The sequence below is a fragment of the Schistocerca americana genome, chromosome 2 (genome assembly GCF_021461395.2).
Source record: "Schistocerca americana isolate TAMUIC-IGC-003095 chromosome 2, iqSchAmer2.1, whole genome shotgun sequence".
In the NCBI taxonomy this organism is placed as follows: Eukaryota; Metazoa; Arthropoda; class Insecta; order Orthoptera; family Acrididae; genus Schistocerca; species Schistocerca americana.
The window spans coordinates 1,045,240,656-1,045,265,088 of record NC_060120.1 but is presented as its reverse complement, the minus strand read 5'-3'; the positions used below and the strand labels follow the sequence as shown (position 1 = coordinate 1,045,265,088).

The window sequence follows — 24,433 nt, the reverse complement described above, 5'->3', positions numbered from 1 at the left end:
CGGACTTCGAACGTGGTCAGGTGATAGGGTTTCACTTGTGTCATACGTCTGTATGCGAGATTTCCACGCTCCTAAACATCCCTAGGTGCGCTGTTTCTGGTGTGATAGTGGAGTGGAAACGTGAAGGGACACGTAAAGCACAAAAGCGTGCAGGCTGACCTCGTCTGTGGACTGACAGAGACCGCCGACAGTTGAAGAGGGTTGAATGTGTAATAGGCAGACATCTATCCAGACCATCACATAGGAATTGCAAACTGCATCAAGATCCACTGCAAGCACTATGAGAGTTAGGTGGGAGATGAAAAAACGTGGATTTCATTGTCGAGCGGCTGCTCATAAGCCACACATCACGCCGGTAAATGCCAAACGACGCCTCGCTTGGTGTAAGGAGCGTAAAAATTGGACGATTGAACAGTGGAAAAATGTTGTGCGGAGTGACGAATCACGGTACAAAATGTGGCGACCCGATGGTAGGCTGTGGGTATGGTGAATGCCCGGTGAGCGTCATCTGCCAGCATGTGAAGAGCCAACAGTAAAATTCGGAAGGTGGTGGTGTTATGGTGTGGTCGTGGTTTTCGTGGAGGGGACTTGCACCCTTTGTTGTTTTGCTTGGCACTATCACAGCACAGGCCTACTTTGATGTTTCAAGCACGTTTTTGCTTCCCACTTTTGAAGAACGGGTCGGGGGTGGCGATTGCATCTTTCAGCACGATCGAGCAACCTGTTCATAATGCTCGGCTTGTATTGGCGTGGTTACACGACATTAACATTCCTGTAATGGACTGGCGTGCACAGAGTCCTGACCTGAATCCTATAGAACACCATCGAGATGTTTTGGTACGCCGACTTTGTGGCAGGCCTCACTGACCGACGTAGATACCTCTCCTCAGTGTAGTGCTCCTCGAAGAATCGGCTGCCATTCCCCAAGAAACCTTCCAGCACCTGATTGCCTGTGAGAGTGGAAGCTGTCATCAAGGCTAATGGTGGGTCAACGCCATATTGAATTCCAGCATTATTGATGGAGGGCGCCACGAACTTGTAAGTCATTTTCAGCCAGGTGTCCGGATACTTTTGATCGCATAGTGTATATGGTCAATGGAACACACTCTAAGAGGGGTATGGCTCATAAGTGTTCTTGGAGTGACTGATTTGTGACACTTAGTTGTGTCACTGTGGTGCCAAATGCTGCTCCAGTTGCTGTTGCAGATGCAGTGTGTCAGAGCCTTATGCCCAACACGATGGTCTTCCGTCTCGGTATCGGCACGAGGCCTTCCGGTGCCCGGTCTTCTTGCGAGCGTACTTAGTACGTAGTGTCAAAATATTTCGACCAGAGACCAGAAATGTTACTAGCTACTGAAACTAAAAATTAACAAAATTCTTTATTTTAGTTTACTGTTCTGCGACACAAGTAGCTTGCTTTATTTGAACTTTAGATATTTAAATACAGTGAAACGTAGTTTGTGTGTGAGTGGCAGCAACGAAACTTGCTATTCCTCCCAAGAACGATGCTAAAACACAGACAGAAAGAAACAAAAACTCTACGTGCAACCTCCTCTTTGGTCCCTGGAAATCATATAACTCAACAATGTATGCCTCCTAAGCCGCTGGTGATTTGTGACCCACTGCAGTTCCTGAAATAAAGTTTGGCCGCTCGTCAGTCAAGTCTCAGTTTTGCTACGTGCTGCTCACTCGATGGTTCCTCTTTCCTGTGTTTTGCTTTAAGCAACGGTCACGATCAAGATCAACTCTGTGGGTAAAGTCAGTATTAGCAAGCCAAGGAATTCCGGTCGTAATATGCTAGCACCTTTACATCCAACAGTATACACTCAAGTAAGTACCTCCCCTCCCTAGAGGCAGCACAAAACCACACAGTTTTCCACAAAATATGAGCAACAACCCAGTCACCTCTGGGACTGCTTCCAGACAGTTAACAGGACGACACGGACAAAATTCGGATAATTTCCAATCAAAACGAAGACTTAGATCAGGGCTTAACAACTGGCCGGTTTTGAGCACGAGTACTCGCGTCTGCTCACGCACGTGCTCGCGAGCAGCTGCAAGGTCGCGGAGTAGGGAGGGAGGGGAGGGAGGGGAAATGCGCGCGCACGTTTGAATAGGGCCGCAGCGTGCCTATTGAATTCGCGCCGACTGTGTAACGTTTAAAGTACTACGATCAGCTCTTAACAGACACTTCGCTGGTTAAGAATCATGTGAAGTCGCCGTTGTGTAACCCCAACCATGCTTTCGCAGTTCAACCCCCATTGGGAGGAATTGTATCTGTTTACAGAAAAAGATGGTGTTGCAAAATGTTTAGTATGTCACGAAACGCTGAATTCTTTTACGAAATTTAATTTGCAGCGACATTATATGTCGTACCACGCGAAATACTACGGCCGTGGAAAATGTGATTGACCAGATCGTGCACAGGAAGTTATTAAACTTAAAAGGAAGCTATCCGAAGAAGATCTGGACGACGAAGAAAAATCAACTGAGGTAGCTCTCAGAGTGGGTTACAAAATTGCTTTGCTTTTAGCAAAATCCCTGCACCCCTTAACTGATGGCGATTTAATAAAAGAATGTTTGCTAGTTGCAGCGGAACATTTGTGTCCATCTCAAGTTGAACAGTTTCGTATTGTGCCATTATCTAACATGACCATTATGCGTCGCATACAGGACATGGCAGACGACGTCCAGAGCCAGCTTGCAAATATCTGTAAAGATTTTATGGCGTATTCTCTAGCTCTGGACGAAAGTGTTGATATCACTGGAACAGCGCAGCTTGCCATATTTATTAGAGGTGTTAATAGAGATCTTCAGATGAGGGAGGAGCTCCTCGATGTAGTAGCCATGAAGTACACTACAATCGGAGGTGATATTTTAAGTAGTGTTGAAGAAAGTGTTGAAAATATAGGATTGTCGTGGAATTCTTTAGTTTCAGTGTCTACAGATGGTAGAGGCATACACTAAGCTAATAAAATTATGTGGCACGTGTACATTCTCCTTTATTTGTTTCATTTGTCGCAGTAATAATTCGTGAGTGATATCCCTGCAGGTGGCCGCGGATTTACATCCACTGGCGGCAGCTGTTGTGTACCCCACGTGACTCTCCCCACTCTCCGCTCTGGTCCGCGCGCCTTGCTGCTCACAGCTTGCTCCGCGAGCACTTATGTTGTGAAGCCCTGACTTAGATACTACTGTTACTTCCACGTTACACGTAAACGATTAATAATTACCTCCTTCCACAAAATACTGTTAGTCAATAAAAATCTCCCTTTCTAGTACTAAAAAATTTGTAGGAGCAAATACTATCAACAAAACCTACTCGAACAAAGTCGGTCATAAACCGATCTCAGGACAAAAAGTCGCAGCCACGAGGCTCGCACGTGGACTGCCTATCCTTCTCATGTAAAAATCGTTTGGCACCATCATTGCGACCAAACACGCGACGCCGCCTCGACTTCTGACAATGATTTAATTAATATCGTCAGCCTTCGGCGAGTTCTAGCGGTGGTCAGCTACTCCGCAGTGTCGTCACATCCCTGATTTCTGCGAGTGGCTGCCTCGTTGCTTCTTCGTTTCTTTGTGCGTTTATCTCCTTTTGGCTTCCAATGAAGCGTGAATCTAGAACATTGTGTAATGTTGTTGCATAACCTTTCGCTCGCTGCCACTTTCAGAGTCTCAAAGACTGTATTGCAGTCATCAATGTCAAAAGCTTTCTCTAAATCTTTCTTTAACCTATCTCTTAAGATAAGTCACAGGCTCAGTATTGCTTAACGTATTCGTACATTTCTCATTTCGTATGACAGCGAAACTTGGTACGTATTGTAGTGCCTTAAAGCGGAACCGATTTATAGTGGAAAAAAATGGTTCGATGTTTAGCCACCAGGTGCAAATCTTGCGCTGTGAATGCAAGAAAGATGTAGAGAAACGTTTCCATATGTAACGGATTAGGAACAGAACGTGGGCAGAAAAGGTCAAACAAGTGAGAAAGACATAATCTTGATTTAATTATGAACCGCCGCTTACACAGTTTGTTCATTATGAGTACCGGAAACATCGATGAGATGCGGTATAGCGCCAGATTTGCACCTGGTGGTCAAAACTGAAACTAACTGTTTCCAGCGTTAAACGGTTGCTCATTAATGCAATAGAACATCTGCCAATTTTCGCTGTCGTACGATAATTACAGCCCAAATTGGATCGCCATGAGAAGCTGCACATTAAATACAACCACCCGGTATTAGTAACAATTGCATAGCGCTCTGGGTTGCTAGGATGATTGCTGACGCTCCGGCTGATATTTCAATGCTGGAAGCGAGAATAGGAAGGGACAGGAAGTGACGTGGAAAAATGAAGCAAAAGAACTGGCATCAGTCTCAAATCCACAATCCTCGGGGTTCATTGGCTAACTAGTGACAGTCTTGATGACAATTGACTCAGAGGGGAGGGAGTGCAGAAGGATCGTGTCACGACAAGTGTAAATGTGGAATGCGTGGAGCAATTTATTGCTGCAACTGGAGGGGAACTAAAATATTGTCTCAAATCAAGTTTTGTGTTAAATATTACAATGAATTTTTAAAGGATTTTGCTTTCAAATTTATATACTGTATTTACAAATACGTAAGTGTATACATACTTGTTTCGACACAGTGTATGATTCGGATAGATAAGTAAATGGTCAATGCTGAGTAAACGTCTCGTTTGTACATACATCATTAACTTAGTAACCATAAAAAAACAGAGCACGCAGGGTGTAAAGTGGAATAATATTTTATTTTTTCATCACTGCACAAGACATCTGGAACACATTTTAAGCAATAAAAAATTAACAATATTTTAACAGGAAACAGGTTCGGTTATTAATAATGAAATAGGTATCTCGCTGCAATATTTTGAAGCAATTACTTACAATATTTACAAGCAAAACTCTCTATATCACATTTTACTTTCGTGGTGACGAACATGGAGAGAGGAAAGAGTATTCAGAATATTTCGGTTAACACCTTTACAATCGATATCCTTGAATATAAAGCAACCCTGCTTATTATCATGGAAAAAATAAGTGTACTTTGAAAATGCCGGTTTTCATACGCTCTTACGTGAATATGTCAGGGGGTATGTACATCTTAAAGCTTTTTGGTGGACGGGTGTTTTCTTCCGTAGTGAGCTGCAATGTTTAATAAAAAATTGTAATGTTGATATCACTATCTTTTTTTGTATAAAATATTTATCCATAACCGATAATTTTTTAAAATAAATCTTATATGTCTTCCTCTCGTTGCTACAACGTTACCTTGTAAGAAATTTATAGGCTGACATTCTGTTGATTACAGAAATCTCTGTGAAATCTGGCAGCAAATAAATGTGCGCATACGATGCGATTCGATGTCAGATTTGATGTCAATACCGTGGAAAATTACCAGGTACGACTATTTTAAAGATTTCTGACTAATAGTAGAAATATTGCAACACAGCGATTCATATGTGAAAACCGACAGTTCCTTTTAAAAGTGCGGTTTCTAGTCTATTTCACTCACAATTAAATACATATCCACATCAGAGTAAATGTTTTATAATGAAGAAACTCAAGGCATCATCTGTCAGTGCCACGTATTACAGTTACGGACACAACACCGTAAGACCCAATGTCACTAGACATTTTATAGTGCCTATTTAATGAGTGAAAACGGAATCTCCCATATTCAACGACTTTTGTGAGTGGTGCTTAGTGGAGCAGATATTTACTTCAGTTGTTTAGCTTGCATTTTTATAAGACTATTGTTGTATAAGCACACCATTACCGGCTCACTGGGATCAATCGTGTGACGCACTGCATGGTTAACGCCACATTAGCGTCAATTTTTGCCCACTGTGTGACAAAATCAGTAGTTTTTGTTTCGTAACTAACAATTTCAGCGATGTCAATTGATTTATAGAAAGATAGTACGTCTTGAGGATCTTAATTACCTATGAAAGCTGCCAGAAGCCCCTTCTTGATTAAGATGTAACAACGAATAACTGAAGACTACTAATGAGGCTCATAGTTTTAGTCTTTACTGATTCGCTCCACCTCCCCCCAACATCGCTTTGACATCAGCCTCCAACCAGCGACTGCGAACAATTTCTTTGTCTTTCACAAAAATATTCACGTTCTGTCACGTGTGTTATTGACAACTAGTGTTGCACGGAGTGTACTGAGCATATCATTGCTGTAATACTATTCAAGTTTGACGCCATGTATCGGGTTTATATTCGTCTTCAGGGTTCTACAGCTTGCAGCGCTAACATGTTATGCGTAATGTTCGCCAAGCCTGTGAGAAACAAATATTACGTCTCAAGCGAGGTGTAGACCTATGGGAGGAGAGCTCAGTTATAATACTACATAATCACCCGTTGTGTTTACTTTCAAAAAGTCGAAGGAAGGAACTTAGTGCCAGCCATGTTTCGCATAATTATGCAGTCCTACACGTATGTCAATGGTAAACACTTTTCTTCGATTTCTAAGTCTGGAGTGTGCACAAAAGACAATGTTATCCCAAGAGGTAATACGAATATGTTAAGTCTTTCAGCGACACTGAGGCGAACATTGAGCGGGGATTCTCCGTCTGCCAGCATTCAGCAGGTGAGGTCTCCATTTTGTGTAGTATCCTGAGACACTGCTCTTTCTTCCAGCGTGCCTGGATGTTTCGCTTAAGGAGGATTCCTGATGTTCCAGTGTGCAGCTGCCAATTATGTCCTTCCGAAATGTATGCAAATGTAGCTATGTGCTTATGTAGCTCATATAAACCGAGCTTAGGTGGAGTCGAGTGTTTCTTTGATTACGATTATCCACCTGTTGGTTCACAACAACGCATTTTCGAAAAGTATCTGGACACACAATTAAGCTTTCAGCTACAATGAAAGAATGTTGGGCTGACGCTCAGTCGATAACGTTTTTCGTTCTTGCGCAGCATCTTGAGATACAGTCGGCACAGTCGGTAATATTGAAGCTGGATGGGAAGTCCTTGTGGGCTGACGCTCACCTGATGAGGCCTCCGTTTTCTCCCAGCATCTCAAGACGTCAGGATGATCGGAAGCACTGAGCCACTGGCTGGGTGGGGACTCTCCGTGGGCAGGCACTCGGCTGGTGTCTCCCTTCTCTTCCAGCATCTGGAGACACTTGCAGTACGTTTAACAACACTGAAGTATTCGCTGGATGGGGATTCCCTGTGGAATGGCCCTCAGCTAATGAGATCTCCCATTCTTTCTCAGCATCTAGACACACTAAGGGCGACTGGCAGCAGCGAAACACTCCCTGGATAGGGATCTCTAGTGGGCTGGTCATGTCTCCATTTTTTCGCAACATCTCCAGACACAACTAGCACGTTCGGCAACTCTGAAACACTCTCTGGCTGGGGATTCCCCGAAGAATGGCGCTCAGCTTATGAGGTCTCCGTTCTTGCGAAGCATCTCCAGCCGCAGCTCGTGCTCGCGCGCCTTGAGGCGCAGCGCCGCGATGCTGGAGCTGCGACGGTCGATCTCGGGGGCGGCAGCTGCCGCCGCTGCGGCCGCCGCCGCCGCTGCTGCCGCCACCGCCGCCCCCGGGCTGGTAGGCGGGCCTGGAGGGTGCGGCGGGGGAGGCACGATGGCAGCGGCCAGGAGCGCTGTCGCCGTGGCCGCCTGCTCCTGCTGCTGCGGGGGCAGAGGCGGGGGTGGGTTGGGTACCGCCTGCTGGTACTCGTCTTTGGGACTGTGCCGCTGCTGCTGTTGCTGCTGCTGATGTTGTGCAGCCGAGATGTTTGCCAGCAGTGTCTGAAACAGGATCAAGAAACGCCTATCAAAATACGTAAAGGATCTAATCAGATAAATACACAGTTTTAGATGATCCATCATTTAAAATGGAAGTACAACTGCGGCTTATCATAAACTTGTAAAAATAAGGAATACCAACAGCCGTACTTACTGCAAAATAGTTTAACTTCGCCACCAGTTTCGACACTAAATTAGTATCATCTTCAGGTCCTTGTCAAAACTGGCGGCATCTAATCCTCGGTGCATTATGACAGGTACCATGTGTATTCACTGGTCTCATGGACTGCTTACACGATGGCTGGACTACATACATCTTGTCAATAGAAATCCACGAGAACAGCGAATACACTATCTGTCACAATGCACCGGTGGTTAGGTAGCACCATTCAGTTTGCACAGGGCCTGATTGTGACACTAATGTAGTGTCGAAACTGGTCGCGAAATAAATATATTTTATAAAAAAATACGGCTGTAAATTCCTTATTTCTACAAGATAAATATAGAGAAGACTCGAGCTAATTCGCTCTCAGTAAATCGATTTCTCGATAAATTGAAATAACTGTCGCGTCACTGTAAGAAATACTCGATAAATAGAAGAATCGTGTTTTTATTTATACATTCGATAAATCGAAGCGATTGTCACAACAGACTACCTGCGAACGGTGTATAATCCGACAACAGCGGCCACGAAATACTCGGTAATTCGATTTCTTCATCACCTATTGAGATAATTATTTGGTCATTCAACGCTCTGCAACAATCCTTTGTTTCTCGAAAATGCGTAAGTTACTACAGCACATAAATCAGCTGTAAAAGTAAAGCTGAAGAAGTACCCGTGTTTGATTTTCACAGAAAAGGAGCAGTTATTGTTGTTGTGGAATGTGGAGTGGAAAAGAAAGAGGACGTGGTGAAACCTTTCAAAATTCCGTCACTCACGCGATCGACGATTCTGAGGCGAGAAGTTAAGTTTGCAGCAAACATGTCGTAAGGACGGAGAAAGCGGAACAGGCTACGTGTGTTCCCACCTGTTGCCGAATGTTTACTGTAATGGCTTTGTCAGTGAAGAGGAGAGAGAGAACACTCATCTCAAATGTTACTTTCCTAAGAAATGGCTTCGTCATTCATTGCCAGGCTGGACGTTGAAGGGTTCGCCGCTAGTGAGAGGTGGCACTCTAACTGTAAAAAGAGTTTGACTTCGATTTAAGAAGATATATGGAGAAAATTCGACCGTTGATCACAGATTATTAGACAGGGTAAAAATGATTGAAACTGACGTTTTATCATGCATTCTCGGAAATTTGTGCGTGCCTTTAGTCGGAAATGTTAAGACAAATAAGAAATAATTAAGTGGGTGAAAAAATGAACTTTCTTTTAATATGAGTCCAGTTGCTACTACTGCTACCTTTTGTAATGAAATTTGAATGTTACTCAGACTATAGTACCATTTTTAAACTTTTAATTCAACTTTTTCGAGATTCCACATTTATAAGAGACTTTTGCTAAATTGAAGTCACAGTTATTCCAGTTTCTCGTCAGATCCCTTGAACTTCGAATTATGTGTGTCGACTGTGCCTGAAACCAAACATTAATTTACGACAGTGATATCAGTCATCACAGTAAGACTTATTAAGTGTCCATTCCAAGCCGTTAGGGAGGAATGACAAGTGAGTTATCTGTTCTGAATTTCAATTCAGATATTAATTTTTCTTACAAAAACGGAGGTGAGAGAGACTAGAAAGTCTTGCGAACAGCATGAGCATCAGGGGAACGTTCTAAAAATGTTTTGGGTGGCGGACGCCCAACAAAAGTCCATCGCGGCAACCATCTCAGATAATGCTGATTTTCCGAAATCTAGTAGTACTGCGCTGTTTCGAAAAGCTTTAACTGTTCGGTGGATGCTGTGGTAGAGTGTCAGTGCTCGGGCCTACTCCGACCATTATTAGAGACATTTATTAAAATTTTCCACGATAAACAGTCGTGAAAATTTTAATACGTAAGTGTGACATTTATGGCAGTGAAAGTTTACATTTTACTTTGTTAGGGGGTTTCACATTATGCCATCTAAAAGAAATTGCAAAGTTTTGGTTACTGGTATTGAGCGTAGTGGCAGCACCGAGTAGAGTGCTGTCATTAGCTGTAATAGCAGCGGTTCCGGGCATTTCTGTGACAATTACCCCTGAGTGTAATCAGATTTTAGCTACAACCGCCGCATCCCCTCTTCTTCCATCCCCTCAAAAAGAAGGTGTGCGCGTGACCCTGATGCCAAGTATCACCGACTCTAGGGGAGCAGTGCAGCATAGCGCAGTAGATTTAGTGCCGTGTATTTCAGATTATCGCATGTACATTGCGTTTAACAGCATTCGAAGAAAACTAACCATCAAATCCGCAAGCTGTCAAAAATTATACTGTTCAAGTTTTCCTGTGCACTTACAAACAGCCGTCGCTGTAGTTACTGTTGTGTTACGGTGTCGTCAGCCATTTATCTGTTGTGGGGCAATTTCTGGTGAATTTGGGGATCTATTTTCAATTCGGGTGTTTTCATGAGAAAGTAAAGGATATTTGATGCATATTACTCAATTTTACTGTCATAGATGCACAGTACACAGTAAGTGTGTAGTGTGTGGACTATGTGAGGAACATATTGTTCATTCATTCGTTTCACAATCTGTAACCTCCACCACAAACTGTCACACGTTACCCTAGTCTTCGGAAAGAAAAATGTTTTCACTGGTAACTTTCGTTCCCATTTGTGAAACACTGCTATAGAGGGATCTAAACCTATTGGATTGCCAGTGGTCATTTAGAGTCAGGAAACTTTCGATCATGAAGGCATTAAAGACAGAAGAAACATGTGCGCTGTCTTTGGTACTCAAACAGACTTTGTGGGTTACCTAGAGAAGGAAAACGCGATCTGTAGTATAAAATACATTCATTTTCCAACAATCTGAAACCAGCAGTGTGCGAAACTGTTGAGCTCTATTGTAGAAAGAATGCTGTTGCATGACAATTCATTACTTACATCGCCGGTCACATCCGCCCCTTGTAGCTGAGTGGTCAGCGCGACTGAATGTCATACCTAACGGCCCGGATTCGATTCCCAGCTGGGTCGGAGATTTTCTCCGCTCAGGGACTGGGTGTTGTGTTGTCCTAATCATCACCATTTCATCCCCGTCGACACGCAAGTCACCGAAGACTTGCACCAGGCCAACGGTCTGCCCGACGGGAGGCGCTAGCCTCACGGCATTTCCACTTACCGCTGGTCACGCAGTTGAAAGCGGTACCATTTCGGTTCAGCGCTGCTGGAAAACTTAGTACCTACTGTGAGTATTTGTGTGGGTCACGTTCTAACAGCTGTATCTGGGTAACTAATAAAACTTGGACACATGTTTTATAGAACGTTTTATTCGAATTGGTATGTATTACCACCTCCTAAATTATTTACTGTTCTTCCTGAAACATGTTGTAGATGGCTAAACCTACCATTTAAGTGACACATGACTATTTCTTATTTTGTTTGCCTTAGGCCATAGACGGCACAGACCGCACATGGCGTTATTGTACTGAAACCTACATATTAGTCTGCTGACTCGTGACGGCATACATTTGCAGACGACTTCTGGGATACCGTTCAGTTTGTTTTCATCTGACCTGTAGTACTTCCAGTAAACGTTTCTTTATTATAATTTTAAAATATTATGTAGCATTTGTTTGAAGCAAAAGATTTATGGAAGCAAGTAACAATTCAATCAACAGGTAAAGTTGTTCTAACTATACAGGAAAATGTACGAACATTTTTTAATATTTAATTTGAATATTCGCTCTGAGGTCTAGAATCATGAAGATTTTGAGACGGTAGAATGTTAATACGTGATTCACTACAAGCTATTTACCTTTAAGCAACGTTTTCTAATACATTATGCCTTTTGATACTGTTTCATTACCTGCTTAAAAACTGGACATTATGAACAGAAATGGATATTATTTCTAGTAAAATTATGGTACAAATGGTTCACTTATCGTTAAGGAATCGTTTGTAAAAATGTTAGCAGCAGCTGCAGTCAGATAAAAAGCATTAACAGCCTGAAGTCTTCCAATTTCTGCCAGTTCAAAAAAAAAAAAAAAAAAAAAAAAAAAAAAAAAAAAAAAAAAAAAAAAAAAGGAGTGCAGCAATCAAGTGATTTACGAACAGTGAGAATAGTGCACACATTTTCACTTGGTTGATTTTAAATGGGCTTGTAGTGTCAAGGTCAAGCAAGTGCCGCAATGGGGACTAGTAGTATTACAGGAGAAGTATGTTTTTAACTCGTGTGTACCCCTACTGTGGGTACTTAGCTTTTTTATCTAAGAAGGAGTTGAGGGAAGCACTTGTGATGCACCTCGAATTCCTTCCTCATTCATTTTACGCATATACACACACACTAAATATCATTCATCTTCCAGCATTTTAAAAATAGAAGTATTCCAAGTAAAGTTTTGTTATGTGCTAAAGTTTACGATATTGTGGGACGGAGGGGGGACAACAGATGGGGTTGGGGGGGGGGGTGTACCAACAATGTTTGATTGCACTCAGGGGTAATGATCTAAGAAAGCTTGGGAACCACTGGCCTACTGTATATGCGGGGTAAGCTGCCCGTTGTGTGCATCTGATGCGTGGTGGCAAAGCAGTCTCTGGTGGGAGGCACGGACCTGGAAGGAACCTGCAGTGGCGTGGTGGTAGCCGAGTGGGCCGAGCCCCGCGGGCGCTAGCAGCGGCGGCGGGCCGTGGGGCGGCGGGGGCGGCGCCGGTCGGAAGTGCGGGGGCGGCAGGTAGGCGGCCAGCTGGTAGCGGAAGGCGCCCGCAGAGTCGAAGGCCGGCTTGCGCAGCCCGAAGCCGAGGTGCGCGAACGGGTTGGGCAGCGTCGGCGCGACGACGGCGGCGGGCGGCGGCGCGCCGTACGCCTGCAGCGGCGAGTAGGGGTGCGCCTGAGGGCCCACCTTCTCCTGCTTGCGCCACTTGGCGCGCCGGTTCTGGAACCACACCTGCAACACCGCCGCCAGACGACACTTAGCAACGCCACAGGTGAACTGACGTCGTACATAGGTAAATAATATAGAATATGAACGCATTTTCAGGAAGACCCCCAACTCAATCAGATTTAGAACAACCCTTTGCTCCCAGGTCAAAAACTGTCGACAAATGGATAAAGAGACAGACCATGTCCCGAAGCCCCTCCGTATATAAAAACCAAGGAACTACGAGGTGCGTTTTCAAAAAAGGACAGTATTACAATAACTTCATTTTTACACCTTGGAACTTAATCTACTTCTCCACATAATATCCCCTTATATTAAGGCGCTTATCGTATCGTATGTTTAGCTTCTGAAAACAATCCTCATAGAAATTGTCTCATTTTTTAACGAGTCCTGTACTGCCGTTTCGACACCGTCACCTTCTTCGCAGCGCAAGCAGGCAAGATGGCTTTAGAGGTGCAAGAAAAAATTACAGTCCCTTGGCGTTAGGTCAGGGCTATACGGAAGAGGACCAGCTTGTTGCCAACCATATTACTCGATGAGATTGTCGTGCAGCAAAACGTGCTCTCTCCTGAGCATGCAACGCTTTTTTCATGGCGCAATTTCTGTATAATCTAACAATATCTATCTGTATTGTCTGAGCTACCCCAAGGCAAAAAAACGATAAACAAATCTTCCTACCTTTCCAAAAACACAGTGAACGTGATTTTTCGGGACTAAATTGTTTGATGGAACCTCTCTTTCTTGGGGAATGTTGACTGTCTCCATTCCAAGTACTGTTGTTTCGATTCCGGTGTATCTTGAACAATTCATTTTTTATCTGCAGTTTACAATTTGGCAACATCTTGAAATGTGAGGAAAGGGGGCGAAATAATAAGAAATGAGGTAGGTTCTGTTTCTCGAATTTTTTACAGTTTTCTGCACAAGGTCATCAGTAATAACTGACTCTCGCTCACTTCGTTTCTGATCGTGGACCTTTGGTCGGCCATCTTTAGATGTTCTACACCATTTTTTAGCCATTCCAGCGCTGATAGCTTTTTCTCCGTACATTTCGATGATATAAAATTTCGGCAGCTTTCACTTTTAACAAATGACTAACTGCGTTTATTTCAGAATCGACAGCATTTTCAGTGGGTTGAGCTACTTTATACACGTATAAATAAACGTTCACTCAAGCGAAAGCTACCGTAAAAGTGACAGCAAAGCTTCAATGGCCATTATCAAAATGGTACGTACTTTGATAAAGTGTTAATATCGACGAAAGTTGGAAAGACTTCTCGCCAGTACGTACCTACGTCTTACATGAAATGTATTCGCAGTTGTGAATATCAACGACCATCATCTGTATGGTGGAATGATGACAACGAAGATATGTGCCGTACCGGCATTCGAACCCGGATTTTCCGCTTATCGCGAGCTGTCACATTACTTTAGACTATCCGAGCATGGCTCACGGTCACAGCAAAACTTCCGTATATCTTCAACCATGTGTCTACAACCTCTACCAGTACCTCCATTACGTATATTTCTGTACAGACGAGACATTTTACTTGACAAACAAGTCAAAAGGACCATTTTATCGAAATTCGGAAAAACACAGGCATTGCAGGATCGTATTTATCCGCGGACAGCGGGCAAGCAACTTTCAAGCAAGATGCCTCCCCTGTACTGGAATATACATAATTGATGAACGATTATAGGTTGTGGACACATTCTTGACGACATATGGAAGTTTGGCTTTGGCCGCGATTCGAGCTCGGATAGCCTAATGGTAAGGCGACCGCTCGCGGTGAGGGGGAAAACCGGGTTCGAGTCCCGGTCATTGTCATCATCCCATTACTGCCATCATTCCGTTATACAGCTGATGGTTGTCCATATTCGCGTCTGCGAATACATCTCACGTATTTCATAACGGCTATAGTCGCCGCAGCGCCTGTTCCTTTAGACAAGCATTCGTGTCCGTAGGAACATTGAATCGTAATTTGGAATAACACAGGCACTGCAATATCCAATCGTATCGTACCTACGACTTACCCTAGTGTCACAGAAAATAATCCAGGCCCATTCCATTCACGTGTGGTTTACTCATGTGGCACATGCCTAGCACGTTGCTTCAGCCCGCTCGCTGTCGGGGTCCCGTAGCAGCTCAGTCCAGTTTTTTGGGCAGAATTAATAGTTAGCAGTTAATGTTTCGGGCTGTGTGAGCATGATTGTGATGTATTTTTAAAGCAGTGGATACAATAGGTCTTTGTGAAAAACATTCTATGCTCTTTCTAACGTCTGTAGAATGCTTTCGTCGTAATTCTACATTATTAAACCCTTTTTTTCTTCTCACATCTGGGAAGAAGAGTTTTATTTATACGTTTTGTCCCTTTGTGGTACGTCGTTCAGTTCTGTGATCTGGTGCCACAGTAATGTCGATGGATATTGTTTGCTTTACGTTATCAACAAAGCACGGCTAAAAATTTTCCAGTTCATCTATGCGACCATAGGCGTCGCGTCCGCAAGAAAGGGGGAAGGATGGGGGGGGGGGGGGGGGGGGGGGGAAATTGTCCGAACCTTTCTTTTAGACAGTGTTCTCCATATATTCCTTTCCTAGCCGATTCTGTGGTAAACCTCCTCATTTATTTCCTCATCAGTCCACCTAATTATCAACATGTGTAGCACCTGATCTCAAGCGCTTCGATTCTCTTCCGTTCTGGTTTTCCCATTGACGGTGATTCACTACCATACAATACTGTGCTATAGACGCACGTTCTCGGAAATCTCTTCCACGAATTAAGGCATATGTTTGATACGGATAAACTTCTATTGGCCAGGAATGCCCTCTTTGCGTTTGCTTGTCTGCTTTTTATGTCGCCCCTTCTTCGTCAGTCATTGGTTATTTTGTTACATCTCATTTTGCTACATCTCATTGTCTTTTTCCGGTTTACATTCAGTCCATATCCTGTAATCTACAGATTTTTCATTCCATGCAACACATCTTGTAGTCGTTCTTCACATTTATTGAGGATATCAAAGTCATCAGCGATTGTTGTCCTTCATATCCATTCACCCAGAATTTTTATTTCTTCCATTGCTTCTTCACTATTTAGATTCTCTAACAGCCAGTTCCGAGCTACAGGAATGGACCGGTCCAACATCTTGACACGCATATTTCTAGACAGTGTTAACATGGAAGCGGTATACACGTGCCCACCAACCGTTTCCAATACCCACGAGAACGCCACCAGCCCTTGCTTCCCAACGAACGCACGACGGAAGTTTATCAATTTTCTGTGTGTGAAAAAGACCCGTGTTCGCTTACTGTTCTGCATTCAGTTTCACACCGCGAAGCTATTGCGGTAGACGCAGAACATAGCCATGTTATATTGTCAGTGCGCACATCTTTGCATAATCTATGAACCAAAACACATCAATTGAAACAAAAACATGAATTTTCTACGCTACGAGAAGTGTCAGATTTCAAGGTTGAAACGATGTCCTCCCAAGAATAGAGTCGTTCTCAACTCAGTAGTCCTGTACTGGCCCTGAGCTACACTTAACTTAACAAACCCAGGAAACGTAGATTCCAAAAAGCATTTTGTTCAACTTTAGTTGTCGCAGCCAACATTAAAAAATAGAAAGCATGAAAGTAATCCAGCAAATCAATTAAGACGTGAAATATTGTAAGCGAACGCTGTTTTGTAGATGGCATTTACGTTGAATAAGACTGTTTCAATGTTTATTCCCCGTTTCCACACTTCGTGGAGTGCTAATGGGTCACTGTTAGTTGGATCCTACAGGTTTTTTTTTCAATCGCTCTGATTTTTCGTTTCCGTTTCAAATTTGTTGTCTGCAGAATATGAATTTCTTTCTAAATACTTTCAAGCTTTATACGAGGGCTATTAGGAAAGTGAGGAACGATCGGTCGCGAAATGGAAACCACTGTGAAAATCAGATGAGGCTTTTCACAGACGTCTTGGGCAGTGTCTCCAGTATGTCAGTCGATCGCATCAAGACGCTCTTTCCAGTTGTGAGCGCACTGTGAGCGAGTAAAGGTGCCTAGAACAACGATGTCTCCCGCCAAGTAAGAGGGTCCGCTGAGAGGCTTCGCCTTAATGAATGCAGCCCACCTAACACAACTGCCACGCACTTCCTTATTCATGGCAATTCTCAGCCGCATTCTGCAGGGGCAGTGAAGACGCTCCTGCAGCCTTTTCTATGGGAAGTGTTCGATCACCCACAACACAGCCCTAATTAGGCTTGTCCCGAGTATCATCTCTGTTCACATGAAACACTGGATACGAAGACAGCATTTGGGCGGAGGCTACCAGTGTACAAAATTATTGGAAAGCACAGGCGGCTGCATATTGACGATGGTGTTGGAAATTTGGTATAACGCTCCGACAAATGTCTAAGTCGGAGCGGCGACTATGTAGAGAAGTACCTGGAAGGCATAGCTAAATGTGCAAAGAAAACAGTTTTGACATCTTCAATTTTTTGGTCCTGTCCTCCTCAGTTGCGCGTAATACTACGGTATGTTGATGATTTTCACTTATGGACCGTCTGACAGCATTGCATTAAAAAAAGCGTTCAGTGCATAGTGCTGTGGAATGCAGAAAAAACAGCAAATTGGCGCTCATAGGAAGAAGAACAAGACCAAAAATGCAACAGGAGCGTAATATGTAAGAAACTGTCTACGCAACCTGCCACTGATGATGCCTTGCAGAAAATAAAGGCGAAACGCGTATGGCACTAAAATTGTGTTTTATTCAGTTGCTGTCAGACGGTCCATAAGTGAAAATCATCAAAACAGTTTTGATTCTCACTGGTTTTCATTTCGCGACGGATCGCTGCTTACTTTCCGAACAACCCGCATATTCCATAAACTGTTAGTATACTCGTTTTAATCATATGGCGGCGTAATTTTAGATAAGTGAATGAAAGCTGTGAAATCTGTATTCCTCTTAATAACATATGTATTTCGTATTGATATTGAAAGCTGCTTATCACGTACGTATTAAACTAACTTAAAAAGACTACGTAAATAGCTATATTTTTTATCAAATCTAGTTCTTGGCCATGAGATATTTTCAAACTCACTGAATCAATTATATAAAAAACTGCAATTTTAGAGTTTTGCCCCGTCTTTGAGAAATTTCTGCGGAAGCCCATGCATACGACTGTGGAAAAAAATTCAAGAGAGTTTAAACTTTTTTGTTTTGTCATCGGCGTAGTTTCTCTCTCGGCATATCCCAACTGCTCTCTGTTTGTCCAATAATGAACCAGTAACTCTGTCACACTATGAACCAATCCATGGTTTTCTCATTCCCTTCTATTTTTGTTTCCTTCTTCCCACTGTAAATAGGCTGTTTGGGTTTTTATGTTGGTAACACCACGTAGTGCTCTGTATGAAAATCGCTGACTGCGCTGTGTGCAGTCTGTAGCTGGTTGGACTCATTGTTGGAATATTCGCTTGTGTAGTGTTGGGCAGTTGGATGTGAACAGTGCCGCCGGCAGTGGTGGATGTGGGCAGAGAGATGCCAGAGTTTTGAGCGGACGATCTGGACGTGTGTCCTTCAGCAAAATGAAATTTGTTTAATTGGATATCACAAAATTATATATATATATATATATATATATATATATATATATATATATATATACTTTTGAACGCTATTATGGAAAATACATTGTTTCTTCTCTATCAAAATCTTTCATTTGCTAACTATGCCTATCAGTAGTTAATGCCTTCAGTAGTTAGAATCTTTTATTTAGCTGGCAGTATTGGAACTCGTTGTATTGCAGTAGTTCGAGTAACGAAGATTTTTGTGAGGTAAGTGATTCATGAAAGGTATAGGTTATTGTTAGTCAGGGCCATTCTTTTGTAGGGATTATTGAAAGTCAGATTGCGTTGAGCTAAAAATATTGGTCCCATTAAAATCGCCATTGTGTCCAGCCCCCTCTTCCCCCCACCCCTCCCCCAGCCACCAGCCCATCGGATGTTAATTTTAGAACTTGCACCGCTAGGCGCAATATAGCTCAAGGTTTCCTAACAGGTGTGACACGACGTTTCACTGTGTAATATTGTTACGTGGATTATGACACGACTCTTTCTTTTGTGCAGATATTTCAGCTTTTTAAGCAACGGGCTAGCTCCTTACGAGATCCAAGGGACACGTCACACAAATTGCAGAGATGCCGAATCCGATACATTCATGTTTGCTTTGTATAAATATCCTGCGTGTGTTTTATGGAAATAAGGTGAACAAAGGTTCAATGTACACGTGTGTATATGAATGTTCAAATCTATCTATGTATGTATTAGTGTTGAATTCTAAACTTTTTCCTTGTCCTTCCTGTTTACATAAAGCGTAACTCAATCCAAAAACACTTATACTGTCCACCAGTTCCTAGATATGTGAGGTTTACCGGCTCAAAACCACTCAAGACAGAAGTTACCTTCGTGATCTGACTAGCCACTTAACAATGTTCGTGTTGGTTGAGGACACGTAACAAAAACATTGAACTATTTACTTGTTTAAACAATGTTTCTTTCCTTACTATGTGAACCGAAATTGGGAAAGTAATACGTGTCGTGATTTTAGTGTCTTTGGTCAGATAATGGTCAAATAATGGTTCAAAACTCAAAATGCGTATCATCTGTTGGCACTCAAAGTAGTGAAATAAAATCTTACTAGACGTTACCATCACATGTTGTATGGAACTAAAAACATATTGACGAATAGCGGCCCACAGTTTATCAGTGCTACGGGCCCCGCATGGCTTTAAACTTGCCTGGTTCTGCCGACGGAAAATGTAGTTTCAGCGGTATGTCCGTGGGTGCAAGCAGATACCATCTGCCACATTACACCAGAACACCCGTTAAGGTCATTCTCTGGCCAGTGACCTGAGTGTTTGACTGTGGGCCGCTATGGAATCGAATACATAAGAAGTGTGACTCTTTGTTGGTGACACTTGTGATTTCAGCAGTTCTGTTTTTGATGTGAACTTTCATACCATCAACCAGTCACATTAATGAGACCACCAGTCATAGCCGCGAATAACCACTTTTTGCAGGGCGGACCACTGCGAAACATGCATGACGTTTCGGAAGATACCAGCAGGGATGCAACTGTCGTAACCAGCTATGCTAGGTTTCCCAGTTGAGAATCCATGGCGCGAGCAGCAAGGTCGAGATAGTCCCCCAGAGTCTAGATTGGGTTTGGAGGCCAGGGAAGTACCGTAAACTCTTCCTGCTGCCCTTCTAACCACGCATATTCACTGAGAGCTGTGTGACACGTTGCATTACCGTGCTGATAGATGCCATTATACCAAGAAAAAATAAACCGTATGCAGGGGTGGATATACTCCCCAACAACAGATGCTTACTTGTGTTGACCCACTGTGCCTTCCAGAATGACGAGATCACCAGAAAATCCCACGAAATTCCCCAGACCACACGGCTCCAACTTGGTCCCTACTGAAGATCTGACGATCCATTGGCCACCTGTCCGATGAAGCACAAAACGTGATTCATCTGCGGAGACCACATGGCGCTACTCATTAGACGTTCGGTTACTGGCTTGCATATTCTAGCCTTCGATGAACAGCAGTCAGCTTTGTTTCATGAATTAGACGCCTACTGCGGAGGCCCATACGCAGCAACGTCCGCTGAACAGTCGTTGAGGAGACACTGTTGGTAGGCCCTTGGTTCATCTGGGTGGTCCACTGCTCAACAATTGCACCTCTATTCGCCCGTACACATCTCTACAACCTCATTGGCCCCTGTCATCTGTGGGCCGCGGTGCACCACAGTTGCCTTTGTGCTAGTATTGGATAGCGCCAATTTGCCATACACGGTATACTTTGACCATGGCGGCAAGCAAAATGTTTACAAACATAGCCGTTTCGGAAATGCTTTCAACGTTGTCCCGAAATCCAGTGATGATGCCCTTCTGGACGTCAGATAAATCGCTCAGTTTCTGCATGGCGACAACGACTTAATGTCTTACTCCCCACCCCCCTCCCCACCTCTCCCTGACACGCTTTGTAGACCCTCCACTGCTAGTGCTGCCACCTGACATTTATAGCAAATTGACGTCGAAATAGGCGGTGCTCGCATTGATGTGAATGGAGTGTGTATTTAATTATAATTTGTAGAAATATATTAGGTGTATAATTACATAATTACATTCGCCATGCTATACGCCAAATAAAGAAATCGCGACAGTATCTGAGAATTTTAAAATGTTATCCGGACAGTCCAGAATAGTAATAGCGTCTTCTAAGTATGGTTGTAAAAGTAACGACTCAGTTTTGCACCGTATATATTCGATATTGTCGAAATATACACGCTACAAAACATTCATTACTCACAACTTTTACTGATGTAGCCATTGTATGTACGACGTATGTAAATACGTCTTCGCAATCCTGGCAAGTTGTACTTATAAATGTGCTCGTGGTTACTCTATATGAGTGAGTTCTCTTCGTGAACAGCTTTTCCTCTTCAACATTCTGATGAACGATCACCATGGCTGAACTTATATTGTAAGTAGGCTATTTAGGTTTTTATGTTGGAATCGCCACGTAGCGCTCTGTATGAAAACCACTGACTGTGCTGTGTGCAGTCTGTGGCTGGTTGGCATAGTGGAATATTCGCTGATGTAGCGTTAGACAGTTGGATGTTAACAGTGCGTAGCGTTGCGCAGTTGGAGGTGAGCCGCCAGCAGTGGTGGATGTGGAGAGAGAGATGGCAGAGTTTTGAGAGCGGACGATCTGGACGTGTGTCCGTCAGAGAAAGCAGAAAAAGGAAATTTGTAAGAATATATATCAGTTCATGACATCCAGTCTTACAAACTGCTGGCGGCTCACCTCCAACTGCGCGTTACTTTTGAACACTATTAAGGTAAATACATTGTTTGTTCTCTATCAAAATCTTTCATTTGCTAACTACGTCTATCAGTAGTCAGTGCCTTCAGTAGTTAGAATCTTTTATTTAGGTGGCAGTATTCTACATCTACATCTACATTTATTCTCCGCAAGCCACCCAACGGTGTGTGGCGGAGGGCACTTTACGTGCCACTGTCATTACCTCCCTTTCCTGTTCCAGTCGCGTATAGTTCGCGGGAAGAACTACTGTCTGAAAGCATCCGTGCGCGCTCGAATCTCTCTAATTTTACATTCGTGATCTCCTCGGGAGGTATAAGTAGGGGGAAGCAATATATTCGATGCCTCATCCAGAAACGCACCCTCTCGAAACCTGGCGAGCAAGCTACACCGCGATGCAGAGCGCCTCTCTTGTAGAGTCTGCCAACTGAGTTTGTTAAACATCTCCGTAACGCTATCACGGTTACCAAATAACCCTGTGACGAAACGCGCCGCTCTTCTTTGGATCTTCTCTATCTCCTCCGTCAACCCGATCTGGTACGGATCCCACACTGATGAGCAATACTCAAGTATAGGTCGAACGAGTGTTTTGTAAGCCACCTCCTTTGTTGATGGACTACATTTTCTAAGGACTCTCCCAATGAATCTCAACCTGGTACCCGCCTTACCAACAATTAATTTTATATGATCATTCCACTTCAAATTGTTCCGCACGCTTACTCCCAGATATTTTACAGAAGTTACTGCTACCAGTGTTTGTTCCGCTATCATATACTCATACAATAAAGGATCCTTCTTTCTTTGTATTCGCAATACATTACATTTGTCTATGTTAAGGGTCAGTTGCCACTCCCTGCACCAAGTGCCTATCCGCTGCAGATCTTCCTGTATTTCGCTACAATTTTCTAATGCTGCAACTTCTCTGTATACTACAGCATCATCCGCGAAAAGCCGCATGGGACTTCCAACACTATCTACTAGGTCATTTATATATATTGTGAAAAGCAATGGTCCCATAACACTCCCCTGTGGCACGCCAGAGGTTACTTTAACGTCTGTAGACGTCTCTCCATTGACAACAACATGCTGTGTTCTGTTTGCTAAAAACTCTTCAATCCAGCCACACAGCTGGTCTGATATTCCGTAGGCTCTTACTTTGTTTATCAGGCGACAGTGCGGAACTGTATCGAACGCCTTCCGGAAGTCAAGAAAAATAGCATCTAGCTGGGAGCCTGCATCTAATATTTTCTGGGTCTTATGAACAAATAAAGCGAGTTGGGTCTCACACGATCGCTGTTTCTGGAATCCATGTTGATTCCTACATAGTAGATTCTGGGTTTCCAAAAACGACATGATACTCGAGCAAAAAACATGTTCTAAAATTCTACAACAGATCGGCGTCAGAGATATAGGTCTATAGTTTTGCGCATCTGCTCGACGACCCTTCTTGAAGACTGGGACTACCAGTGTTCTTTTCCAATCATTTGGAACCCTCCGTTCCTCTAGAGACTTGCGGTACACGGCTGTTAGAAGGGGGGCAGTATTGCAGTAGTTTGAGTAACGAGGATTTTTGTGAGGTAAGTGATTCATGTAAGGTATAGGTTGTTCTTAGTCAGGGCCATTCTTCTGTAGTGATAATTGAAAGTCAGATTGCGTTGCACTAAAAAAAGTATTGTTTGTCAGTTCAGTGTTGATCAGATTAAGTAAAGAGATAAATGTCTGAGAACGTTCAGTTTTGCTCAGCTGTTTGAAACTCAAATAACGTAGAGGTTTTCCAGCACTGAAATTTATAAATTTTTCTATGGGGATGTTTCAGTATTAACGGTAACAGATGAAGTTGCTAGAGTTGAACTCGTTGTCTTTGCAAAACAAAATCCAACTGACGTAGCCCATAATTCTACCGTATGGCGGCTGGCCTCTGCAGCGGCACGCCACTGCGACGCTACAGGGCCGTCGGACCGCAGTACCTGTGTTCGGCTGTTTGCCATAGCCCTGTTACGTATCGCCGTACAACGCTATGGGCTGTCGAAACAGCCGGCGATATACTGGACGGCGGAAACAATGGCGTGTGGAATTGCAGGTTTATGAATAATGCCGACTCCGTCCGCGTCGGGCACGAATGTCACGCGGGAAGAAAAATAAGACGAGTGACAAAATACATTCGGTGCAGCGTAATTATGAAGTCCATGAAATATTTCAAAAAATAGGTACTGGTAAAGGACAAAGAATAACGTAACGAGCTGTTTATAACCGTTCTGTGTTCCCACACTAGGTCGCACGTCATACATCAAACTCGTAGGCCTATTCTGTCCATTCCCGATGCAGCATATCAGCAGTGACAGTAAGAATAGATGCTGCGAGGCGGTGTCGCAACTCTTCGAGGTGGTAGAGCTGGAACATCGCTGTCCTTGACGTAACCGCACAAGGAAAAATCGCAAAGCTTAAAGACCGGTAGCCGTGGCGGCCATTCGAGTAACGCCAGGTCAGTGGATGCAACACGGATTGTCTGGCGCAGTGACAACGTCTCACTCAGGCAACTTCGTATACACTGTTGTGAAAATGTAGAGGGCGCCATCTTGCTGAAAGATGACACACGTTATCAGTTCCGAACTGCGCGACGAGCCATAATTATTGCACCATACCGAGACAGGTGATACCACTGGCAGTTCTCTGAGAGAAGAAGAAGGTTCCGTAGACTCTCTTGCCGGTCAAAGCACAGAGCGGAACAGAGCACGTTAACTTTCCCCGAAACGTGCAT

At 43.5% G+C, this 24,433-nt stretch overlaps 1 protein-coding gene across 1 annotated transcript in view; it reads right to left on the bottom strand.

Annotated features, from left to right (window-relative positions):
• Window positions 1-7,416: 7,416 nt before the first annotated feature.
• LOC124594661 (homeobox protein aristaless) overlaps window positions 7,417-24,433 on the bottom strand; it is a gene marked incomplete at its 5' end in the record, with an annotated part of 275,891 nt that continues 258,874 nt past the window's right edge. The window contains 3 exons of the mRNA XM_047133031.1: window positions 7,417-7,541; window positions 7,599-7,791; window positions 12,478-12,810. Coding sequence (XP_046988987.1) covers window positions 7,417-7,541; window positions 7,599-7,791; window positions 12,478-12,810 — 651 coding nt within the window. The remainder of the gene's footprint in view (window positions 7,542-7,598; window positions 7,792-12,477; window positions 12,811-24,433) is intronic.